Source organism: Thermobia domestica, chromosome 14, assembly GCF_964235325.1.
Source record: "Thermobia domestica chromosome 14, izTheDome1.hap1.1, whole genome shotgun sequence".
Lineage (NCBI taxonomy): Eukaryota > Metazoa > Arthropoda > Insecta > Zygentoma > Lepismatidae > Thermobia > Thermobia domestica.
In genome coordinates this window covers 166606986-166633277 of record NC_137467.1, presented here as the reverse complement: position 1 = coordinate 166633277, position 26292 = coordinate 166606986, and the positions used below count along the sequence as shown (strand labels likewise).

The 26292-nt window shown below is 34.6% G+C and overlaps 1 protein-coding gene across 6 annotated transcripts in view; it reads left to right on the top strand.

The window, feature by feature from the left end:
- The window catches only part of Pfas (phosphoribosylformylglycinamidine synthase), a 124518-nt gene that overhangs the window by 44272 nt on the left and 53954 nt on the right, over positions 1–26292 (top strand). For all 6 annotated transcript variants that reach the window (XM_081739139.1, XM_081739140.1, XM_081739138.1 and 3 more), the window contains exons 7-12: positions 3920–4060; positions 6846–6958; positions 11598–11858; positions 14262–14335; positions 18355–18511; positions 20515–20738. In XM_081739139.1, the coding sequence (XP_081595265.1) occupies positions 3920–4060; positions 6846–6958; positions 11598–11858; positions 14262–14335; positions 18355–18511; positions 20515–20738 (970 nt within the window). The remainder of the gene's footprint in view (positions 1–3919; positions 4061–6845; positions 6959–11597; positions 11859–14261; positions 14336–18354; positions 18512–20514; positions 20739–26292) is intronic.

Here is a 26292-nt window from a genome sequence, read left to right as displayed (position 1 = left end):
ACGGAAAATACGGAATTTAGTAGCACTATGGTATGTGTTGTATGTTTAGAACTGAATAGCGGGAACTTCGCGCAGATCGTAATGGCTGTTTGGAGTGGCGTATTAAGTAGAACTATTGGGCTGAAAGCCCTCCTCGAATTATTTTTTAAAATCATTTTCTCGCATCTGCAAATGGAGATTTTGTGACCTGTGTACTGCATATCTACCCGAAACAAACTTTTAAATACGCCACTGGCTTCTTGAGGCTGTGTTGCAACTTAGAATCGCATTAGAACCCTCCCACCTCTTTCTGAAAAATGGCTTCTGAATTATTAAAATCACTGTAATAAAATGTAAACCATACGTTAGGACTTGGAAAGGAGCAAAAAAACTCGTGCCCAAGTGAAAATTTTGCCTTGAACTGTTCCTGGAAAAGGCCTAATAAAAATTTATTTTCGTATGTCTTGCCGCTGCGGGGAAGTAATTTTGTTCTTTACCTACAATTTAAAGGATAAAACATTTAAATATTTTTTTATTACGTGCCAACTAACACAAATCAATTACAATTTCAGAGTGTTACGGATCAATGTGGTGTCCTGGCCTTCTCCAAAAGTGTCCGGCTTCTAGTTGTCCTCCAAAAGTATTCAAAGTGTAGGATTTAACTTGAACAACAGAAACAATAATGCAAATTGAACGACAAAGCAAAGCATTTTATTGATAAAGTTTCTCTAAACTGTATATTATATACTACCAAAAGCTTGTATTTCTTGAGCATTATGTTCATTAAATATGTAATTCTAATGCTGATGATGTAAATTTAATAGGGGATGATAGGAGAACAATAGAAAGAAATGCAGAGATGTTATGAAACGCTTGCAGGGACATGGGTTTAGAAGTAAATGCAGAGAAAACTAAATATATGGAAGTGCGTCGGGACCGTAATAAAGCAAATTATGGATGCGTTAAAATATTAAATAATACTTTTGATAAGTGGATAGTTTCAAATATCTAGGATCAATATTAACAAAGGAAACTCATATTCACGAAGAAATTAAATGTCGACTAAAAGCAGGGAATTCGTGTTACTATTCGGTTAAAAATCTTTTGTCATCGCGAATTCTGTCGAGGAATCTGAAACTTAAAATATACAAAACGATAATCATACCTGTTGATCTGTATGGTTTGGCAAAACGTGGTCGCTTGGTCTGAAGGAAGAACATGGAATGAAAGTATTTGAGAACAAGATCCTGAGATGAATATTCGGACCCAAGAGGAACGGGAATGGGGAATGGCGGAAACTTCATAACGAGGAACTACATAATTTATACGATTTATCCAACATTGTTAGGGTCGTCAAGTCTAGGAGGCTTAGGTGGGCGGGTCATGTAGCTAGAATGGAAGAAAGTAGAAACGCTTTCAAAGTCTTGACTGAAAGACCAATCGGAAAACGGCCATTAGGAAAACCTAGCCGCAGATGGGAGGACAATATTAAGATGGATCTCGCAGAGACTGGAATACAAAGTAGAAACTGTATGCAGTTAGCTAAGGATAGAAGTCAGTGGAGAGCTTTTGTGAACGTGGCATTGAACCTCCGGGTTCCATAGGCCATAGAGTTAGTTAGTTAGTTATGTAATTCTAATTAAATTGGGTCTTATTTTTAGTCCTTCTTTCCAGTTGTTAGGTCCTTCTTTTTAGATATTTTTAGGTATTTTTATAGGTCCTTTTTAGGCAATTCTTAGGTCTTCAACTTCCGAGCCCTATTAATAAATGTATTTTTCTAACTTCGAATCTAGTCCGAATCACTAGCCAAGAGACCTATTGGAATTGTTATGTTCTCAATGTAGCCAAATCACACTTATTATTCTATTTTTGTTTGTATATTGAAAAATTGTTGTGTGTAGTAAGATATTAGGAGTATCTAACAATTTAACGACAAGTGACCACCAGTACTGATAAAATGTATGTAATAATTCTTAAATTTCTACTGTTGGTACAAAAAATATGAAGATCTTATTGTGAAAACTGATCTAAGCCCTAAGAATGAGTTTCCGAGTGATGCACTCGGTAACATTGGAAGAAACATTGAATGAAGAACATAAGTAGGTGAGTAATTCGATATTTTATGATGTGCTCCATATGCTCGAGAAGTAATTGTACTATACTTCCCTAAAATTTAATGACGGAGTTCTGTATTCCTTGCTATGCCTCCTAGTAAATTAGTTCTTTTTACTGTTGCGCGGGTCCGCGGTGGCTCAATATAGAGTGTTCACCTCTGGTGCATGGGGACCCTAGTTCGCTGTCAGCTAGCGCCAAGTGAACTTTGTGGGGGACAAACACCGTCTGCATGGATTTCCTCGGGGTTCTCTCGTTTTCTTCATTCTACTATTTAATTCATTTCTCAGACGTCCCGAGGTGTGTTCAAAAAGTCTAGAGGTGACTCATGTGCAGTCGTGAATTTTTTCACGGCCGCAGAAAGCCTCAGTTGCCGTTAGTCTGCCAACGAGTGAAGACGTGTAGTTATCGGTCGTCAGATTTCAGTTTTTTGTAAAACAACAGAACAACTTGAGCAGCGATATTGCATCAAATTTCGCCAAAAACTTGGCCATGCCGAAGCGGAAACCATTCAATCAGATCGGTACATTCAATTTTGAACGAGAATTTGGGCATGAGGAGTGTCCACGAAATTTGATTTAGGCTTTCATCTTCCAAACACAACATTCCTCCTGTGTGGTATGAGGCTCTCTTACTCACCCGACGTGGCTCTGTGACTCTTTCGGTTATTTTCCATGCTGAAATGCCACTAAAAGGGACTTGATTTTAGTCAAGAGAAGACACCATGCTGAATGCGACGGCATGGTTGCTTACCATTCCAAAAAGTACGTTCCAGAAGTGTTTGCAACAATGGCGGGAGCCTGGGAGAAGTGTGTGCATTACCAAGGAAATTATTTTGAAGTGGTTAGTGTTTCGGATTTCCAAATCAGTAAATGTATTTTTGCAAACCAGTTCCGATACTTTTTGAATCCACCTCGTATATATATTAGAAATGTACTTACGTTTACGTTTATTAGAATATATATATATATATATATATATATATATATATATTCTAAAAACGTAAACGTAAGTAGATTTCTAATTCATATATTTATTTATTAGCTTATTATTACCAGCCAGGAATCTTCGATATTTTATGATTGAATAATTTTAAACAATATATAATTTTGTTATATGCAATGAAATCAAGAAAGACAAACAAGAGAACGTAAATCGTTCTGTATTTAGCTATGTACAGTTGATTTTGCATTCCATTTGTTTTTGTTGCATCTACAGGTTGGAGACGGACAGATGTTAACAGTTTAATTTGCCATAAAGGAAGGTCTGTCAAGGGCTATTTCTAATCGTAAACATCGGCCGCGATGGCTTAGCGGTAGAGAGTTCACCTGTGGCGCGTGGAGTCCCTGGTTCTATTCCAGCTCTCGCCAAGGTGGTGAACAAAAAGTGTACGTGGGTTTTTCTCGGGGTTCTCCCGTTTCCTCCCACTTTCTTCATTCCACCATTTCTTATCAGCACCTTCTTCTTTAGTCTACCCAGTAAAACTAAAAGTTTCATTTCATTTCATAATCGTAAATATTTCATAAAAAATTCAGGTGTGCTAAAGTTCTTGAAGTAAAGCTGGAGAAACACACGAAATTATTTTAAGTGGATGAATACATAGTATTGTTAGAAAATGAGAATACGCATGTTCATTTGTGTTCAGATTATTGTTCAAAAAATCTAATTTGTACCACCTATGTATTTTTTTTTTCAAAATTATATGTAATATTTAATGTAGTGCGACTTCCTTCTTGTACTTTTATTTTTCTTTTACTCTTATTTTTCTTTTAATGTACTTTTACTTTTATTTATTTATTTATTTATTTATTTATTTGTTATCTTACAGCGCCATTGAGGGTTTTGATGTTAAAGCCCTCCGACCATGTGATCCTACTGAAGCAAGCAAATTTTATGTTGCACCAAACAAATCTCACATTATTTTTACAGCGGAAACTCATAATTTCCCTACAGGAGTGGCTCCATTTAGGTATGTTTAGTATACTTGAAATTTTGAAGTATTACTATTAAAAAAAAACGTTAAATTTAACTGTGCTTTTAATACGTTCACTGTAATGCCATCAGGGAGAAAGGAAAAAGTCAGCAGCAAATAAAAGAAATACAATGTCCGGTAAATCGTTCTTCCTGATTTAAAACAAAAATTAAAATGGCAAAATGAGTGCAAATTGTAGTTCATCATCATACAGAACAATATTGCATTTTGTTATCACTTTGTTTTTAAGATTACGTCGTTAAATATTTGCTGATAAGCTATATACACTTCTGTCGCTTCATCTACGAGTTCGGTAGCGCTCATACACATTGCCTGATATTGTTGCTCTCAGTACGAATAGCATCTTTCGGTTCTTTAACTCAACTTTTAGGTATCTCCAGAGAAAGAGAGTGAAAATCACAATGGAGTTGATCATATGATTGAATTGGCCATATAGTATTGTAATGAAAGTTCTCTGATGGAGTCCAAACACTGCCACGTTTCCCCTACCTTTTAGAGTTGAACCTGTTTGATTAAAATTTCTTACTCTTTAACACCATAGCTTTCTTGTTAGGAACTTTTCGACGTACTCTAAAATAGGTACGACATTGTAGCTCCTTTGCAACAAAAGTCACCAATTTTTCATGACGCTTACCAGTCCATGCCATGTGGGTAACTAACTCCGGTGGCCAGTGGTCACTAGCCCAGCAAAATGATTTATGAATAGTGGTATCAGTACTCCAATAGGGCATCGAACTGGAAACACATAAATCGCTCCTTACCTTAGATCCCCATAACATCCAGTAGTAAGATCTTAAACTAGCATGCACATGTAAGTTGTATTTTGTACACACATAGGAATAAAATATTCATATACAAAAAAGTACTGGTTAGATAAAAATGTTGTGCTAAACAAATGAAACATAATTTAAATTTTACTGTTTTTTTTTTAATTACTGAATCTAAAGCACATTTTCTGTCATATACGAGCTAAACAAAATTGAAATTATATTGCAAGGTAGTAATATTATCAATTTTACATATTAGGTTTTTAATGAATATTTAGACAATTATGATTATATCTTACAGGCATGTTTAGTTTTGCACTTGCCCCTATATAAAATACACGAACACGACGGGAAGATGACGAGTTTCAAGATGCAAATAAAACGCGGTGCGACGACGTGAAGTGAAAAGAAATAACATCACATATTATAGAGTTATACTTAGTTCTGTTTTCTCATGGATGTGCTCCTTTTACATGATGTGCTGTTCGTTCCTTAAGTTTTCCAAATCTTTAACATTTCACCTATTAAAAACAATATACGTATATGTAATATATGTAATAGTTTTAAAACTGCATCGTTATATTCGAGTGCTTATGCTGCAAAGTTGTTCTCGCACTACCTGCTGTCTGTCAACCCCAGGCCATCACCATCGCCATCAAATTCGTGTATCAGTATGTATCTGTGTGATCAGCTGAGTATGGGCGAGACGGGAAAGAGCATTGTTAGTTTTCACCAGAAAAATATAAAATAACATCGTTATTTTTTGTTTAAGATTTAGAATTTAAGATTTAGATTTCTGCGCTTACGGCATCTATAACCATTTAGCCCGTCACGTATGACGGGTAACGTCCCTTGGTGAACACACTATCCGGGGAAGAGGAAGGAAGAGGCCTGGGACCTATAACTTAGGGACCATCCCGTCATTTGCCTGGTGGGAATGAGGAAAACCAGGGTAAATGATAGCTCATACAGGATAGCTGGAAGCTTTTTACACTTTTTCGATCGAGTGCCCCTACCGGGAATCGCACTTGAGACCACTCGCACCGAAGGCGAGAGCGTTAGCGACTACGGTACGCGGGCTGTTTTACGCCAATTGCTGTTATTATTATTATTATTATTATTATTATTATTATTATTATTATTATTATTATTATTATTATTATTATTATTATTATTATGTATAAATGGAGCTATATGCACAATTATATTTAGGGAATATTATACTCTTTATTTTCCAACAAAACACTGTTTCTTCATAAAAAAAATTCATACTTTTTCTCGAGAAGACTAACTGAACTTTCGGGAGGACCCTGACGGGTTTAGAAGCTTCAAATCAAGAGGCTAAACGTGGTTCGTATATGAAATAACTGCTAATAATAACTGCGAAAGATTACAGAAACCCTATAAGGAACCCAATTTTGTCTTCGCAGCTTGCCGGACTATTCCAAGCCATATCTATAGCAAAGAACGGAACAGTGGCGTAGCGTTCAATTAAACAAAATAACATATAGCGATTTTGTATCGGTCTAACATTATGTGATCGAACGTAGTAATGTATTACGCTCTTCCTTCTCTGTTTAAATCCTTATGACTAAAAACTCGTAGTGTTTGATGATGGTCCAAATTCTCGACGTAATTTATGCTGTGTGTTGAGAGGAATATATATATATATATATATATATATATATATATATATCATTATTATCTTACTGATTTTTTAAAAATTATTTATTGTCGACTTAATGGTAGGATTGTATGCTTTGTTCTTTCACGCCTAGTATATCCTTGAATTATTTTAATGTCAAATTTTATTTATCTCCTGTGGTATTTACAAAAAACATATAGTTTTTAGATGTTATATGTGACTTGGTAATTTATATTAAAATCTTCGTTCATTTTCTTAATCGTAGTTACATTGAAAACGTTGAAAAAGTGAATATCATAGAAGTGTACACGGTGTATGATTTAATATTTTCTCTTTGTTTTATTCTTAGTGGAGCAACTACTGGAACTGGTGGTCGGTTGAGAGACGTCCATGCCGTTGGACGAGGTGGTCACTACATTGCTGGTACAGCAGGTTATAGTTTCGGAAATGTTCTTATTCCTGGTTAGTATATTTAGTATTTTATTCATTGTACCTTATTTTAACCGGTGATTAAGAAAGTAAATCATATACTCAAAAGGGTTCTGCTGCTTAATACCGGTGATATGGGCTTCTACATAACTAAAAGTTAGCGTCCCCGCTTTCTGTACTTGGAGCCAGATGTCATTCTAGTTGAGAGAGTACATGTAATTTAGATGCCATAGTAAACTGTAAGTCTTCTTGTATTACAGTTTCCATGCTGAAAAGGTTGAACCCTAACCAACAATGCCCCACTTTTTCGTAATCAATTGTGTTGTGTATTTTATAACCATGAATAGAGTTTCTTACAGAGTAGTCGTTACAAATTATTCATTTACTTGGTGAAATATGTATTCTTCGCACGAGAAGGATAGGTTTTATGCAATCTATATAAATAAAAATGAACGTGACTATGTTTGTGACTTAATAACTCTTAAGCCACCAGACCTATCTCGATCAAATTTTCAACATAAATAAGGTTCGAGCCTGGGATGGTTTTTGTCATTTCATTTTGACGTTGTAACTTAGGGGATGATGAGGAGGAATATATAAAAATGACCGAAAATAACCGATAGTAGTGTCGAATCCATAGTTTTCGGAGTCGCTGAGATCAACAATGACACTTCCGATGCCGCTTAAATCCAAATTCAACCCCGCAACTTAAGGAAACGAGAGGGAGGAGATATATATAAACATGATCGAAAATGGCCAATATTAGTGCCGAATCCATACTTTTCGGGGTCGCTGGAAAGAACAGTGACACTTCCGATGCCGTTTAAATCGAATTCAGCCCCGTAACTTCGGGGAGGGGACGGAGGGAGGTAAATAAAAATAATCGAAAATGACCGATATTAGTGTCGAATCCATAGTTTTTCAGGGTCACTGAGATCAACAGTGACACTTCCGATGCTGTTTAAATCCAAATTCAGAACCGCAACTTGGGGGAGGAGGAGATATATAAAAATGATTAATATCAGTGTCGAATCCATAGTTTTCGGAGTCGCTGAGATGAACAGTGACACTTCCGATGCCGTTTAAATCCAAATTCTGCCCTTCATAGTGATATTTATTTTTTATTTATGTAGATTACTTATTATTTTCTGATTTTTCATTATATTTTCTTTGTTTCTATCGACTTGAAAGCGCTTCAGTAATTGTAAAAAGTGACTGACTAACGAAACATATTACTAATTTTTCTTATTTTAACCCTGTGAAGCGAGTAATTGACACTAATATATAATATTTGAAAGTAAAGAAAGTATGATATAAATAAAAATGAAATAAATAAATAAATAAATAACAAAGAGCAGAGCAACGTTCAGTGTTGTCCCTCTCAGTATGAGTGAAGTGAATAAATAACGAAGATTCTCGGACCAATTGACATGTCCTTTCTTGCCTAAACTTGGAGTTAAATGTTATTTGGGTTGTCACTAATCAGTTTAGCGATCACGGAAACTATGGATTCGACACTGATATTAATGATTTTGGACATATTATTCACCCCATCCCCTCCTCCACACATTACGATGGGGCTGAACTTGGACTTGAATGGCGTTGGGAGTGTCACTATTATATGGATTTATACTAATATCGGTCGTCCCGGGTATTTATCCTCTTCTTTTATGCATACATTTTGATCCCTTCAAGCCGAAAATGGAGAAAATGGCTTCGTATGGTAGAGCGTTTTCCTCTGGTGCGTGGAGTCCCTGGTTTATACCCCGGCCAAGTAAGTTTATAGTGGACAACATTGAATCCGTGGGTTTTCTCGGGGTAATCCCGTTTCCTCCTACTTTCTCATTCCACCAATTCTTCCATGATCGTTCACTTGCTTTAATCATCGTCTCTCTTAGCCTAAAGGGATAAATTATAGGACGTTAAACTCTTAAGATTTCATTTTTTTTTCTGTTTGAGTGTTCTGTCCGAAAACAAGTAATTACCCTAATGTAGCTATGTGGGGGCAGTTAGGTAGGAGTAAGGTGGTCAGTTTCATTTCTCTTTAGTTCAAAAAGGGACACGACAAACTGGTAATTACGAGCTGGAAAATAGCAACAGGTTGAGAATTATGATTTGAGTATACCACATATGCAAGAACTGTATAGTTATATATTCATTGCACAGGTAGGTGTTTGCGTAGTCAATTCATATTCCTCTGATATGTAACATTCTGACTACTTACAGTGCCAAAGAGAGAATCTTTACAGAGGGAATATGTCTGCCATGGGTACAAGAAAAATATGCAGTGGAAATATATTGGATTAATATCTTCCATGGGTTGTGTACCAGAAATATATTCAGTGCAGATATATTGTACTAGTATCTGAAATGTTTCTGTCCATCTGTTAGTGCTCTGCTCAAAGGCAGACTCTACCCACTTAGAGCTCCATCGTGGCAAATTGGTTAGCGTACACATCTTTGACGTAGGAGACCCGGGTTCGGTTCCCAGCGGGAGCTCTTGTGGTTCGGATCATACGTTTAAGCTGTAGGTCTACGTCTCATATAGCCTCGTTGCTGAAAGGAACGCTAAACTGGAAATCAAATCAAATCAAATCTAGCCTACTTACTCTAACGTAGCTAGACAAGTTAGACGGGAATAGGATGGATAGCTTCTTTCCCCTCTGTTTAAAAAAAAGGATACAGTAAACTGGTAATTACGAGGTGAAATAGAGAAACGGGTCGAGAATTAGGATTAACGATACCAAGTATTGAAGAACTGTGTAATTATGAGTTCATTACACGGGTAGTTGCTTATACATGTCAATTAATATTCCCCTGATATAAAGCTCTAATTTCCCACAGAATCAAGGAGACAGAATCTTGACAGAGGGATGTTTCTGATAAAGAAAAGAAAATTTCTTATTAAAAAATAATAATTAGCATTAATAATTAAAATGTTACTACAGTATGTTTTTATCATTCTTATTATTTCTATTTGTTCCAGTCTTTATAATCACAGTGGAAAGGAAATTATTTCAGTAAACGTGTTAGAAAATAGGTAGTGTTGGAGATATGAGACATTTTGACTGTATGTTTTCTTTTTAATTAACTGTGTTTCAATTACAGCTAAAAAGCCATTTTTATACTAAGAGCGTTCTTAATGGAAAATGGAAATGAACTATATGAAAAAGAAAAGTCAACCTGAGCTATATATTCAGGTTCAATAGTGATATATATCTGATAAGACAAATTGATCTTCCATGTGGCTATATAAAATAATTGACTATATACCTCATGCGCTGGAAACTCGAAATGAAAAAAAAAATATTTTTTTAAGTTTTACGTCCCACGGTTATGCCGGCAAGGCTGAAGGAGACGGTCATGATGAGAGAAATAAATGAAATGATGGAATTAAAAAAGTGGGAGGAAACGGGAGAACCCCGAGAAAACCCACGCACTAAGTTCACCTGGCGCAAGTTAGGATCGAACCAAGGACCCCATGCATCAGAGGTGAACGCTCTACCACTGAACCACCGCGGTCTTACGGCTGCAATTCGAGTTTGATTTCTGATGAAAACTTAAATTGTTCGAATCCTGTAGCTTTGGTGTAGCTTCGTATAGCCTTGGTGTTAAGAAAAAGGACGTTAAATATAAAACCAATCAGGCAATTGATAGGATAGGAAAAGCAAGTCAGAATGACAGGATAGATTCGAATCCGAAACTTTTTGAATACGAGGATAAAATATTACTTATTTACCAGCTTTCACTTAGTTAAATACCCGATAACATCTACTTTTGTTAAAAAGAAATGTAAACAAAAGGTTAGTACTGACCACAGAAAACAAAATAATCTAAGTAGCGCTTTCGAAAGATTCTTCTTCCATCTTCAGCTTAAGTCTAATTCGAAGAGGATTTAAAACATTGAGGGATGTGAATAGGTTAAAAAAAAAAAAAAAAAAAAAAAAAAAAAAAAAAAAAAAAAAAAAAAAAAAAAAAAGCTTAAAAGAATTTTAAAATGTGTAGCATAAGTCTTTTGTCTAAAATGAACACATGCAAATGGTCACTCAGTTGTCAGCATTCACTGTTGTTCACTGTTCTTTTTCTACCTACCAGACGGCGGATATCTGTAGTAAAAAGACTGTTCCAAATCACATTTGTTTCTCCTTTATCTGAATTGAGTGTAGGCTTCTCTTTATGAATGTAATAGGATTCTTTAATTTTTCGTTCAGTTGCTGTTTCTGCTCTCTCTATCAAACATTAATCTGCAATGCTATGGTTATAGTCTTTAAGGTGCGTTGCCAATCCGGATAACTGTTGCAAGCTACGAGAGTTCAATGTGCGAATGTGTTCGGCTATTTTGGTACAAATATTTCTTTTCGTTTGACCTGTATGTACACCCTTGTCCCCATGTTTTAAATCCTCTTTGAATTGGACCTAAGCTGAAGGATCTTCCGAAAGCGCTACTTAGACTTAGAAGTTTTTTTGGTGGTGAATACTAGTCTTTTGCTTACATCACTTTCCAAACATTATCACTGCTCGCAATACTGTGATATCTACTTTTGTTTCTGCAAAATAGTACTTGCATCATGTGAAAATATTTTTTTCTCCCTAAATTCCTAATTAGGTAGAATTACTATCATTATTCGTAATTACATCATAGTTCTTTTTCTTTTAACTTCAAATTTTACAGATTACAAATTACCTTGGGAAGACGAATCGTTTACATACCCTGGAAATTTTGCTCCTCCGTTGGAAGTGATTATCGAAGCCAGTAATGGCGCTTCGGACTACGGAAACAAGTTTGGAGAGCCTGTTATTTCAGGCTTTGCCAGGTCATACGGATTAGTACTTCCTAACGGAGAACGAAGAGAATATATCAAGCCCATTATGTTCAGTGGAGGTATTGGTGCCTTAGATTCGGACATGATCGATAAACTTCCAGCAGAGAAAGGTAAATGTATATATTTAATACATATTTATTGATAGTGTTTAGGAGACTGAAAAGGCATTTTTCTTTATGTACTTTTGCTGAAACATGTTCTTTATGTCTAAATTTCACAGTTGTCATAATATAGGAAAACCTGGATGGTAGGAATTTTCCGATATTCTGTTTGATAAACAGTTGCTTTAACCATTTGATCTACCAGCGGTGCGACCAGTTTTTTCTGGTGTGGGCTTTATTTCTCAAAACACTTTTGATCAGCCATCTGTTGGCAATCTACAGAAGCAATTCTAACATGTTGATATTTGAGTTGACGATGTATCGGTATTTTATATGTAATCATTTATAATCTCAAATGCTTAACAAAATTGGTAGTTGGCTATTTATTTTTAATACGCTAAGATATGCATTTCAGCCCACTGTTTTCTATCGAAAGTCAAAGTTTGTTTACCTGAGTGGTGCATCCTGACTTTAAATAAATAAATAAATAAATAAAAATAAAAAAAATTGCGATATTTTATTGACTTTATTCGTGTCAATTGTAACGAGTATTTTATTAGTCCGGAATTATTTCTTGAACTGCTTTTTATCGTGTAGTTATTTTTCTTTCGGGTACAGGAAAAAAAAAAAGATATCTTTATAACTCAAAATCAAAATTAATAGCTTTGCAAGTCTGCTCACTTCTGTAATGGAATTAAACAAAGATGACAGCCGCCTAATATTCAATGTATAATATTTCAAGTTAAGTTATCCCATTTCAAGTTACCAGAAGAAAAATAAGAATAGAATAAGAAGTAAGCTCAAGAAATAATATCAGAGTAATAATATGGTCGTCAGTTTGACAATCATAAAGTCAAAGATTTTTTTTTTTTTTTTTAACCCTTCAAACATCACGACGCACCAACCAGGTAAACTGTTACTTTTAGTTTTAGCGAAGTTTGATTCCTTTTGCTTCAATGACGCGGTTATTCAATTTTAGCATACATGTAGTGTTCAGGATCATAGGTTCGATCCCAAGATATGCGAGCTTGTGGTGGGTAACATCCTTCCATAAAATGTCTTCTTTTGTTCCTTTTTACCAATCCATCAGTTATGTAATTAGTAATGAGTTGCGTTTATTTTCTGTTTAAGATTTAAGGTGCTCCTAGAGCAATGTAATTATAGTTTGTTTATACACACAAACTCTCTTGCATGTAAAAGATGATCCATAAATTTTTTTTATGATGTTATCTCACTATCTTAAGTATACGTCATACGAAAAGAAAAGTAAAAATAAAAGAAAAATGAATACAATATTAAATTTCACAATTACGTCACCAGATGGCAAGATATGAACTGAATTGTATGTTATTTTGTCGAAAATGAAATATTTGGTTATATTTTCTGTGCAGTTCTTTCAAAGAATATGCACCATCCGCACTATACGTTGATGACAATGAAATATTTTCCTTTATAATTGGTATACGTACTTGCTCCTGTTTATATTACCAAAAAAATACATTCGAAGTTCAAATTTGTTTGCAGTTAAACTAGAGATTTACTTTCATTTCGATTTGTAAAGGCTTAACTTTTTGCAAGGCTTTTCAAAAGTCTTCATGCTTATGCTTAAGCCAGATGAAGTGATTACCACGACATCTATTGGATGTAGAACAATTCATTCGGAAGTTAGAAATTTACTAATCTTCATTACCATGATTATAAGTTTCCGATCATGGTCTGCTCAGTCTGGACGTTTAGAGGTCCTCCTTTCTTTTCACCATTCTTGATTCTGGACTTTTCCCCCCATTTTATTCCATAGCCTTTTGTAGTTTATGCTGCCATATTCCTTGGTTTTCTTCGTGACATTCTGTTATTACTTTTATTTGTAAAACTTCTTGGGCAAAAGTTTTTTTTTTTTTTTTTTTCTCGTTACAGTGTGGCCTAGATTTTCGTACTTATTCTCAGAAACGTCTTTGATTGTGTGTTTCTGGTGATTTCATTTTTTTTTTTCTTTCCGGGAATGTTTGTTAGGAATGGAGGTTTCATTCCCATTACTTTGACCCTACTCTTTTCATTAGAAATTTATCAATGTAATATTGTTACGTAACGAAAGGCAACAAAATGACTAAAACTGGCCGATACACTGAATACTTCGTTTTAGTAATTGTATTTGCAGAATCAATTCAGCTTCAAATTTCTATGAGTTGATTGTGTATAGGCGATTCTCAGACGATGGAAAATTTCCTGGACAATTTCCATTTCCCCTTGTTATTACTTATTTATATTTTGTCAAGGAAAATGTAACAAAACAGTATACTCTCAGACTTCATGAAGTAAAATGTAGTTTTCAATACTGTATGTCGGTAAACATGATTATTATGAGGTTTTATACTTTTACATGATAATTAAACTAGAGTATTTGGCACATTTCAGGAATGGAAGTTGTGAAGCTTGGTGGTCCAGTGTACAGAATTGGCGTTGGCGGAGGAGCGGCTAGTTCAGTTGAAGTGAGTGTCAAGTTATTTTCAGTTTCGGTAGTCATATACTCGAAAGAGTTTGAAACAGGACTTCTTAGATTTTAATTGTATTCTTAGAAGTAACACAATGTGTAGGTTCATTTTCTGTATTTCTCAGGAATTTGTATCAAATATTTTTCAGTTTTTATTTTATTTAATTTAAATTACTGAAGTAGGCAAAGCTTGTATCTACTTTCAACGTGATTGTTCAGTCAGCCACAAATGTTCCGTTTCCAACTGAAAATTATATTGTTAGGGGAAATTACTATTAGGTTTTGTTAACAATTTTACTAGTATTGTGGTATAATACCTACAGATTAAGTTTAAACATTTTTTTTTAAATAATAGTACTTTTTCTCCGTTTATAACATTCTATGATGGTACTAAATGATTTGATTGGAAGCATATTAAACATTAACTAAAGTTCTATTTACCATAACACGCAGATTACAATTCTAACCGTGAACGTTTCGACAAAATGTTAATGCCATCCTCGGCAGGAATCCTGTCAGGAAACTAACATTGCTGGACAAACTGCATCACTGTTGGTTAACCTTTTTCTGTATATAATAACTTTGCAGTCTTAAGAGTCCCTATCACTGCGAAATTAAAATACCGCTAATTTTACAGTAATTATGTGATGTATTCAAATAGATGAAAGATAATTGAAAAGTGGATCAAGACCTCCCTAGACGATGTTATTCTGCATGAGGTACCGTTATCACGAGTCACCTAGTAACTTTCCGTTTGCAGTTATTTAGAAACGCGAAAATAAATGCCGATTTTCTAAATAGCTGGAAATCGAAAGCAGATAAATGAGTCGTGGTAACGGTATCTCACGCAAAATAATATTGTCTAGGGAGGTCTTGTTCCACTTTTCGATTATCTTTTATCTATTTGAAGATATCACATATTTACTGTAAAATTAGCGGTATTTTAATTTCGCAGTGATGAGGCCTATTAAGTATTAATCCAGTATCCATGTTCGTCGTCCATGTCAATGAATTTGCACTTAGAGAGGATTTGATGTGTAAAAGTAAGTTTAAATCGAATCGGTTGTTACTTTCTTTCATTAATATAGTGATAAAACAACCGTTAGCGGTGCTCTCAACATGGACACTCGATTTGTCCAAGCACAACAGCTAGGTTGTGGTACAAGCTACGTGGACTGAGTGAAAAAACAATGAAGAGTGAGAGAGAGTATGGCTGTTCTGAGAGCAAACTGGGTAGCATAATGGTTAACGCATCGGCACGGTACGCCTAAGATCCTGGGTTCGAGTCTCGATCCAGTCGTGCATTTTTCACCTTTTGTGGAATACTTTAGATTAGTTGGCGTAGACACGTCGCTTGTAACCACATTCAGATCCATGCGAGGATCAAATGTAATACTTCTAAAACCGAAAGTCAGTGTCCTACAATTTTATTTTTTATTTTTATTTTATTTTATCCCGATACAAAGGAAATCTCGCACAAGGAAATAATTACGTGTCACACCAATTCATGAAGAGTACTTGGTGAGTCAGTGATAAAGGGCTCACCTTTGATGCTAAGAGTCGATTCAAACCGTCATAAGCTTGTGATAGAAGCGTTTAGTCAGTTTTCTCGCGTTTTTTCCATTTTTTTCCATTATCTTAATTATACTAATTCTTCCACCGTCATTAATTTGCGTTTATTACTTGTCTGCTTTAGCCTATAGACCATGAAACAGGAGTTGAAATATATATATATAAACACACTCCAAATTACAAAACTATAATATAGCCTTTTGTTCTCCGCACAAAAAACACTTTATAGTATAATACAATCCTAATTTTAAAACACTATAATGTACCAATTTGTACTCTGCACATACAAGCGAAAAATACACAACCGAATGCTAATGACGTTGGATGGGAGGAGGAGGTTCTATAACATAATGAATATGTTATATGCAGTATAATATACCATCCAGTACTTATTCACCAAACCTCATATATGCAGGTTTTTCAAGAAATTTGTCCATAGAGTTGATCATACATGTGTTTAGAACGGTAAGCTTGTATTTTAATTGGATATTTTCAATCTACGTATGATTTATTTTAAATTTGAATCGTTGTAGTAGTTACATTCCTAATGTTTCCGGTTTAAAATAATAATAAAATAATCCTGCTGATATATGTCTGAAACATTTATGATAATAGAACGTTGCACATGACTTTTAGTGTATTTTAAACTAGGAGAATATGTGACATTGCAAAACGACGCTCAGGAATTGTAACTATCATTCTATTTACAGATTTCTGTAATTCCTGCATCTTTAAATTTTTAAGCTTTCGACTCTCCTCTGGAGTCTTGGTCACGGAAGTTAAAAACAGGAAGAAAAAGAAAATAATTAAGACCGCTTCATTATATAAATAAATGGTATAATTGGATTAAAAGAAATGTAAGTTCCGATAAACCTGAAACCGACATAAAGGATAAAAGATGGATAGGATTGCCTATTTTTCCGAGATTGACAAATACATTAAATATCATTTACACACAATACGGTTTACGTACAACTTTAAAACCACCTAAAACTTCGGAAAATAACATCACCAGGGTGTCTATCGGTCACGAAAAAGTCAGGAAATTAGAAAATGGTCATGAAAGTCACGAAAAAGTCACGAAATTTAGCTTTTGGGTCACGATCTTTTTAACTGTTCAAGTACAGATTGGAAAATTTTGTTCTATAAAACGTCAAAGTTCACCACCAAAAATGTCTATGGTTTGCTTTAGACGCTACCAAATCGCAAGGAAAGTATGTTTCTATCGCATGGATGAAAATTCGGCCTAATTCGCACCCAAATTCGCTCTTGAAAATATTAGGAAATTTTATGATTTGGTAAAGAAAAGGTCACGAAAAAGTCACGAAATTTCATTTCGGAATTTTAGTAGACACCCTGATCACCCAATTTAAGAGTTATTATATAGATCCAATGAGAAATCAGGTATTTATAAAATTAAATGCAGTTGCCAAGATAGTTAGATAGGCAAAACAAAAAGAAATTTAAAAGTCCGAGTAAAGGAGCACATTAGAGTTTCGAAAGCGGAAAATCAGGTGTCAAGTTTATCGAAACATCTAAAAGAAACGCATCACAGGGTAGAAGATTCAAAAATTTTATAGAAATGAAGTAGAGAGACTGGTTTTTGAAAATTTATTTACTCATTTAAAAAAAACAATATTAAACCTAGACAAGGGATGGCTAAGTGACGAATGGGAGGCGGTTATTACAAAATTTTCACAGCATTGGTATGATAATAAAAATAACATGAGTTGGCAACCTTCCAACAGAAACATGAAAGACGCACAAACTGACTCCGCCATATTTTAGTCTGCTTCAAGAACATTTGCAGATTGATGACGTGCTTGACAAAGTGTTTTCCACACAGCTCTCCCCCTTGGTAAGTCCGTTCCTTTTATTCCCTGATATTTCTTTTCTTTTCCTTCCTGTTTTTAACCTCCGTGACCAAGACTCCAGGGGAGAGTCGAAAGCTTGGAAATTTAAAGATCCAGGAATTACAGAAACCAGTAAGTAGAATGATAGGAGAATATGCCTTATTAACACGTTATTTTTATATACCATAAGGGTTGTACTTATTTTGTAACTTTTCTTTTACTGTTTCACTAAATTCATTTGAAGTGTACGGTAAGAAACAACAATAAAAAAACATCCCCTAAAGCTTTCAATATGACTCAGAGAGGAGACCCGACATGAGACATCGTGCCACAACAGTTCGTTTCTGTTTCCGTGACGTAAGCAGTGCATTTTTGCATTGTTTGATGCTTTGTATCTCCGTAACTAAGAACTGTTTTTTCTGATAGTTTGGGTGTGTTGAATTAATGACTAGTTCTACACAGCAAGATCATTAAATTAATACTTTTCGTCAGAAGGGAAATATCCATTTCTTTATTTCTCTAGTCTGTTGTAATACACAGTAAATTCTTATATTTCATTGGAATTATACTAAATTCTGGTTCTTCGTTACAGGTTCAAGGAGATAATAAATCGGAGCTGGACTTTGGAGCTGTGCAAAGAGGAGATGCAGAAATGGAACAGAAACTGCATCGAGTGATACGAGCATGTCTTGAACTGGGAGCGAAGAACCCAATTTGCAGTATTCATGATCAAGGAGCTGGAGGAAATGGTATTTTGTTTGTCTTAGTGTTACTCTATTCGTGTCTCGGAGGTAAAGCGCTTACCTCTGATGTGAAGGGTTCATAGTTGAATCGCGAATCTTGTGAATTTGATGGTTATTAATATCTGTCCTTGGGTTTTCTTGGGATTTTCCCGACTTCTTACCCAATTTCATTGCACTAATTCCTCCATTATTTATTTATATTTATCACCCATTTCTTTAATCTAAAAGAAATAACTATGAAAAAACTAAAATTTCGTTACTTTTTATTTCTGAATGTCTTCAGCAGTGTCGTAACTTGAGGGGGCATGGGGGTAATTGCCCTCCCATTTAAGCAAAGCGCCGTTTGAGGGGAAGCCCACTTCAAGATAGATTTTGTACTCCATGTAATACGATACGAACATAAAACATGGAATAGATTCAAAACATGATTGAACATAACAACAGATTGAAATAAATAAATAAAAACTTAAATGAAACGATAATGTTAATTGGCTGCATTTTAGTAAAATCTCTGCTAATAGAGCCACCAGAAATAATATGTATTTGTGAAGGCTTTAAGTTGTGTCAAATATTGCCCCCTCAATTTAACTAGTGAAGCATAGAATGCACACACCATACCATTCTAAACGAAATAAAAATATATATGAATGAAAGAGGAAACAACCGATTTTTTTTTTTTTAAACACACTAGTTCATCTGTACCTAGGTAGATATGAATTCTGTAACATACAAAGAGTGAAAAAGTGACCAACTGGACCGAAACTTTAACCCAAAACCTCCGGCATACCATGCCAATGCGCTAATCACTACGAAAAAAAAAAAAAATGTTTCCTCTTTCATTGATATATATACACACCACAGGGATTGTCCAAGCACAGCAGTGGTCTGTGGTACAAGCCACGTAGTCCGAGTGGAGAGCACCGACCTTAAGAATGAGAGAGAGAGAGAGGCTGTTCTGGGAAGCGAACTGGGTGGCTTAGTGGTAAGCACATCGGCACGGTATCACGGAGGTTCCGGGTTCGCGTCTCGGTCCAGTCAAGTCACTTTTTCACTCTGTGTTATAGAAATAAAAATAACTTATTGAGTACTGATGCCGCATCATCTGAACAAAATATATTTTCCTAAAGTGAAGCAGAAATTAATCTGGGCTCTATTTCTGTAAAACGCTAACTGAGGCTCCTAGGAGTAATAAAAATGTGTATTAAGATTTTAAATCCTAGGGGGCCCAAATCTCATATTTTAGTGCTTACTTCCCTTCGCTCCAAAAAAAAAAATCCTAGTAAATTCCAATTTCGACGCTAGTCTTCAGTCTGTAAGCACACATTGTTTCCAGATTTAACTCCCATTTCGGCACCGAGTCTTACAGATAGAGATTTGTCATCCGAATCATATAGCTTCCATTCAAACTTAACTCCGAGTCTCTCCTCTTCTTTACTACTACCACCGCCACTTCTTTATCTACTACTACTACTACTACTACTACTACTACAAATAATAATAATAGTAATAAATGTAAATCGCATGGCACATAAGTAGCTAATATGACCATGTGTAAAACACCATTGTTACAGGGCCAAGACATATTACTGAAGTTTTTAAACAAGCAATTTATGATATTTTTAATCTGAGAGTAAAAAATGTTGGAAGATACAGTAATTAGTAACTCAGTAGCAATAAAATAACAATTCCAGCAATACATGTGATTGATATTACTGAAGTAATAAGCCAGCTTCGATTTCTAACATCTTTACGAACAGACAATATTCCTAACTATGTAATTAAAGTATGTTCGAAAGAAATAGTTTCAATTTTAACAAAAAGGTACATTTCATTAAGAATGGGCACATTTCCATCTAAATGTGAATGTGATACTAGTCGATAACAATAACAAATTGAAGGTAGAGATGGTGAATTCCAGACAAATGGTGATAATTAAGTATTATAAGATAGTTTCCTTATCTACTTGTATTGTTTACCGTTTTATATTGAACTTTCCTGTTATTCCATAGGTAATGTTTTAAAGGAATTAGTAGAACCTGCCGGTGCTGTTATATTTACGAAGAACTTTCAATTGGGCGATCCGACTATTAACACCTTAGAATTATGGGGCGCAGAATATCAGGAAAACGACGCCATTTTATGTCGAAATCAAGACGTTCCTGTATTAAAGAAAATATCCAGTCGGGAAAGATGTCCTGTTTCATTTGTTGGCACAGTTACCGGAAATGGAAAGGTACACATACTTGCTAATTCTATTTTGTAGGTCTTGTTGTAAAGAGGTGTACGTTTTCATAATAATTGCAAATAGAATTGGAGTTAGTGAAAAGTGTAAAACTAGATTAATCATAAAAATGCTTGCCACTACTCAATAGAAAGTCTGTTGTTATTGTAATTGATATCGAACAAATTAAAAATTAAATATGTGATCGTTCACCTCTTTATGCTTATGCTAAGTAAAAATGAAATTTGTTACCTTAAAAGGCCTAATCACTGCGAAATTAAAATACCACTGATTTTACAGTAATTATATGATATCTTCAAATAGATAAAAGATAATCGAAATGTGGAACAAGAGCACACTAGACAATATTATTTTGCATGAGGTACCGTTATCGCGAGTCCCTAGTAGTTTTCCGTTTCCAGCCATTAATAAACGCGAAAATAAATGCCGATTTTCTAAATGACCGGAAATCGAAAGCAGATAAGTGAGTTATGATAACGGTATCTTATGTAAAATAATATTGTCTAGCGAGCTTTTGTTCCACTTTTCGATTATCTTTTACCTAATTTCGTCGTGATGGGTCCTCTCAATGCCGTAACTTATACATTTTCCTCAGTGTATTTTTGTATTTTGTATATGGACATCCTGTACACTTCTACTGGCTATTTCTATTAAGTTTGTTGATAACTCCCTTAATTCCATTCTGTTCTATGTCTTCCTAAATTGATCTATAAATACGCAGTAGATCACACTCAAATTTTGAGATGAAGATTTCTTTTTTTTTTAACACTATAGCTGTGTACGCTGAGTATCTTTCTACTTTCTTCACACTTGCCTGCGGTGTTCTAATATCTTAATCTGCAAAATTTTCGTTACTACTACTTCTACTTGAACTACTTTACCTTATTACCACACACTCAGGGGTATATAAAGTGGTTTGTAAGCATTTTGAAGTGGCTAGAGTAATATTTGTACTAGCATAAAGATTGTTCTAGAGACTCAGTACATCAAACCTTATATTTGGTCTTGTTACATTTTGGGAGCAGAAAAGACACAATATATCAGGTACGTTTTTTATAATGGAGTTAGGAATAACACAGATAGATTTCCAAATATATTTTATTATGATTAGAAACGGAACACAAGGAACAAAACATGTTACTGATATGTATTTACAATTATTTTTTCTTTTTCCATCGTTGAATTTTGTCACCACTTACTGCGTACTTCGATTGATTGGGCTTTGAGGAGGGGAAAGGATATGGTTGTGTTGTTTTAAAACAGAAATGAAACCAAAATTCGTATCTTTTAAAACAATAAATAAATAATGGTACTGAAATCTACTTTTTTTCAAAATCTTTAGCTCATCATGACTATTTATGAAAATATTACCTGGATTTTATATGGATTATATATATATATATATATATATATATATATATATATATATATATATATATATATATATATAAAGTGCATTTAATACTTTATTAAGATTTATATAGATTTGTTTTTAACATTTAATTTATAAAGATTAATCTTATTACATTTATAGAGTTAGGTTGTAGATACTTTGGTTCAAAAGTTGACCTCTTGATCAATTACCTCCAAAAAAAAAAAAAAAAAAAAAAAAAAAACCCTTAAATGTAACAGATTTCGTTTAATACAAGTTGTACTATATAAATAAAGCATGGGGGGAGGGAGATCTTAGGACACATCGTGTGTACGTGCCTGGTGGCTTTTCTACTTACATGTTACTGCGAGTTTTCAAAATTTTCGTGATGTCTCCCTTTCCTTGTAAATCAAATTAATATTTAATTTATAAGAAAACACTGAAAACATTATAATTTCCTCTCCTCGAACGTTCTAGTCCATTTTATTCACTGTTGCCAGGTTCCATTTGAACAATAATGCATAAGATTGTACAGATAATCATCAGAGTTGTTTTGTACTTTTAGACTATGCATTTAACTTAATACTTCGACATTTTTCTGGTGTAATTTCAAATAAAAGGACTTTATATGTACCAAGTCCTCAAAGTACTAATGAATCAACTATTTTTTTACTTTAATGTAATACTATAGGCATGATCCAAATTTAATAAAATAATTTAAGTTAGATGGGCACAAACCAAGATTACAATTCCGAGGATTTGCTGTCGTTATGAAATTATAATGTGTCTCACTGTTTGTTAAGATATCTTTTGTCCAAATTTAATCTAAGTTTTTTAGTCCTAATCCTAATGTAGTATGATTCAAAGACTAGTCTTTCAAGAAAAGACGACATTTCGAAAAAGGAGATTATAAATTACATTCAGTGCTTTCTCATAAATGAAAATACGAATTAAGTACACGTGGAAAAGAAGAGGAAGTACCTGTTAGTAGAAGATATTATTCCGAGGACGATCACGGTAAAGGAAGTGGTTTAAATATTGGGCAAGTCAATAATTATACAAACACAAGATCTCAAAGCTATTTTATTTATAGACATTTAAATGGTTTTTCATGCACACTTGCTAGCTCTGCTATTTTCTATTGTACATAATTCTCCTTTACGAGCCTTTTAATTCTACTTATTGTCTGTGTTGCTTCACCTTTTATTTACGAAATGTGGTCAAAAATATCGAACTTTTGGTTGGCAAAAATACATTTATGGATTTGGAAATCCGAAACACTAATAATCCTCTTCAAAATAGTCTCCTTGGAATGCCATTTCTTCCAGCGCTCCCGACATTGTTGGAAACACTTCTGGAACGCAGTTTTTTGGAATGGTGAGCAACCGCGCCGTCGCATTCCGCATGATGTCTTCTCTTGACTCTAATCGGGTCCCTTTTAGCGGCATTATCAGCTTGGGAAATAACCAAAAGTCACACGGAGCCATGTAGGGTGAGTAGAGAGCCTGACGACACGCAGGAATATTGTGTTTGGCGATGAAAGCCTGGACCAAATAAGCAGAATGGGCAGATGCGTACAAACTTTGGTACAAATTTCGCAGGCACTCTTCTCATGTCTAAATTCTCGTTCAAAATTGAAAAAGTACCGATCCGATGCTTACGTCTGTATCGTTCGCAGTTTCTCGGACTGTGATACGACGGTCCTGCAAGACCACTCCATACTTGTTCAATGACATTGTCATTCCGGCTTGTTGAGAGCCTACCTGAACGTGGTTCACTGTCCACTGATGTGTGGCCATCTTTGAAGCGGTTGTATTATCTGTCAGGAAAGTAAATGTACACCTGTTTTTCGAGTCTGGCATTCCTGCTCTCCATCCGTGGAGAGTATGAGAATTAAATCAATCAAATGTTTACTGAGGGGCAAAAAGAAAAGTTTAATCTGAATAAGACATTGCAGAGGGACACAAGCTGTGAATACGAATAGTGCATAGTGTAAATAAAGGACGACACCGAAAGAGAAAGCCAGACACAGCTGTTGAACTTAGAAAAAAGAGTAAAAATTGTTGAAGTGGGAACATAAAACACAAATACAACAAATACACCGAAAACTAAACATTCACCATGCCATGATATTGGTGTAGTGGTTAAGGTGCTGGCTTACAAATGCAAAGGTCGCCAGTTCGAATCTTCGGTGAGGACATTTTTAAAAATTTTTGTCTATAATACATGCAGCTCATGAGAGATGGTAAAAGAGGTCGTATTTAGTCTTTCGTAGCAATTATTATTGGTAAGGTTTAGTACTGATAATACTTTTGTCTTTGCGTATTGGTTTTATTCTTTTCTTCATTTCAAAAGAGAAAAATATCCGAACAAATGCCACCAAAATTCCTCATATTTTGAATGTAAACGCCATTTGCAATTAGTAAAGAATAAAAATTGAACGTTCCGATGTAGCTGCAAAAAGTAAAAAGAAAAACATGGAAGTAGACCATACTCATGGTTATTAAAAATACAATTTCTACATGCCTTACGCCTCCCGACCACGTTTCTACGTTAGCAAGTAAGAGGTTTGTGTTTAGGTTAGGCTGGTCAATACGTTTTGCAAAGGGGCCCGGTTTAGCTCTGACGCACCACAGGTGCGAGAAGGGAGCAAAACACTTTTTCTCTCTCCCTCTGTGTGTCTGTTTATCTATCTATCTGTATATATATAACGCTATTTGTGAATGCCGTAACCACCCTAATTTTCAGCGGATTGAGATGAAACTTGGCACAAACATTAATTGTTGAAATATCTTCAGTTCGTTAACCAGAATAATCAGACGAAAATGTTCAAAATGGCGGCCCTTTAAACTCGTAAAAACTTCCAAGGGAACCAAATTTCGCCCATAAATGGGTATTCAGAATGTTTGAATAACTTTTCCTCTTTTAGTGAAATATTTGTGTGCAGAGACTTATTGAAATATTGGACCCGATTAATCGCATAAAGAATGTTCACGCCCTTTTCGCTACGGTCAGTTTTTTTTTTTTTTTTTTTTTTTTTTTTTTTTTTTTTTTGCAGGAGGGGGTTATTTTCGTAGTGATGATAAGATGATTGCTAGTGATGATATGAAATTACACATTGAAAGTGAAGTAACTTGTGAAACGTGTTATTTGAAAGAATCATATAATAAATGTGCTTTCCTCTAACACAGAGAGAGCGTGAATGGCGAGGAGTGTTATTTGATTTGCTTTTTAGTAACACATTGCATTGCAAATAAAGGTAGGCAACATTAGTGGTAAGTAAAACAATAATAATAATAATAATAATAATAATAATAATAATAATAATAATAATAATAATAATAATAATAATAATAGGTGTTGTTTGTGGCAAGGCAATATCTTCCTCAATTCTTCTTCAAACGTAATGATTGTAACGCCATATCTCCCTTACAAACAAAATATTAGCAATTTATATCGAAAGAACGGGAAACTGTTGAATGATGGGAGCAACGTTGGACAGTATGCACTCATAGTACTCAGAAAAATAAGCGATTTCAACGAAAAATGAACGAAGAGTCATTGCTGTGGGTAGTCATGGAGCCAAGCAGAGCCCTCTTTAGGCAAAATGTCGATAACTTATATCGAGAGAACAGGAGGTGATAGTGAGATGGGACCAACGTTGGACACCGTGGACCCATAAGGCGCATCGAAAAAATTAGGGGGGCGGGCGCCAGCCAGCCTTACTTATTTCCACATAATAATATAAAATTATATTGTCGAAATACACACACGAGTTAGCTAGTAATATGTCATATTATTATTATTATTATTATTATTATTATTAATATTATTATTATTATTATTATTATTATTATTATTATTATTATCATCATCATCATCGACAGCGTCTTTTCATTACGTGTGCATGTTTGACGTGAAGCCAAAGAGAAGATCCATCATTCATAGAAAGAATAAGAATAGCCAGTTACTTTAATTGCGAACGACGGCGAAAAATACGAAAAGAGACAACCTTAGCGAAAAGAAACAATACTTTCTCTCAAATGGATAAAAAAATAAAGCCGAGATAGATTCGAACTCGTATGGACGGCGCGAACAGTCAGTTCAGTGTCCACTTTTTGTTTTAACTGACTCACCGAATGTGTGTTAGTAATTTACTTATTGCTAATTTTA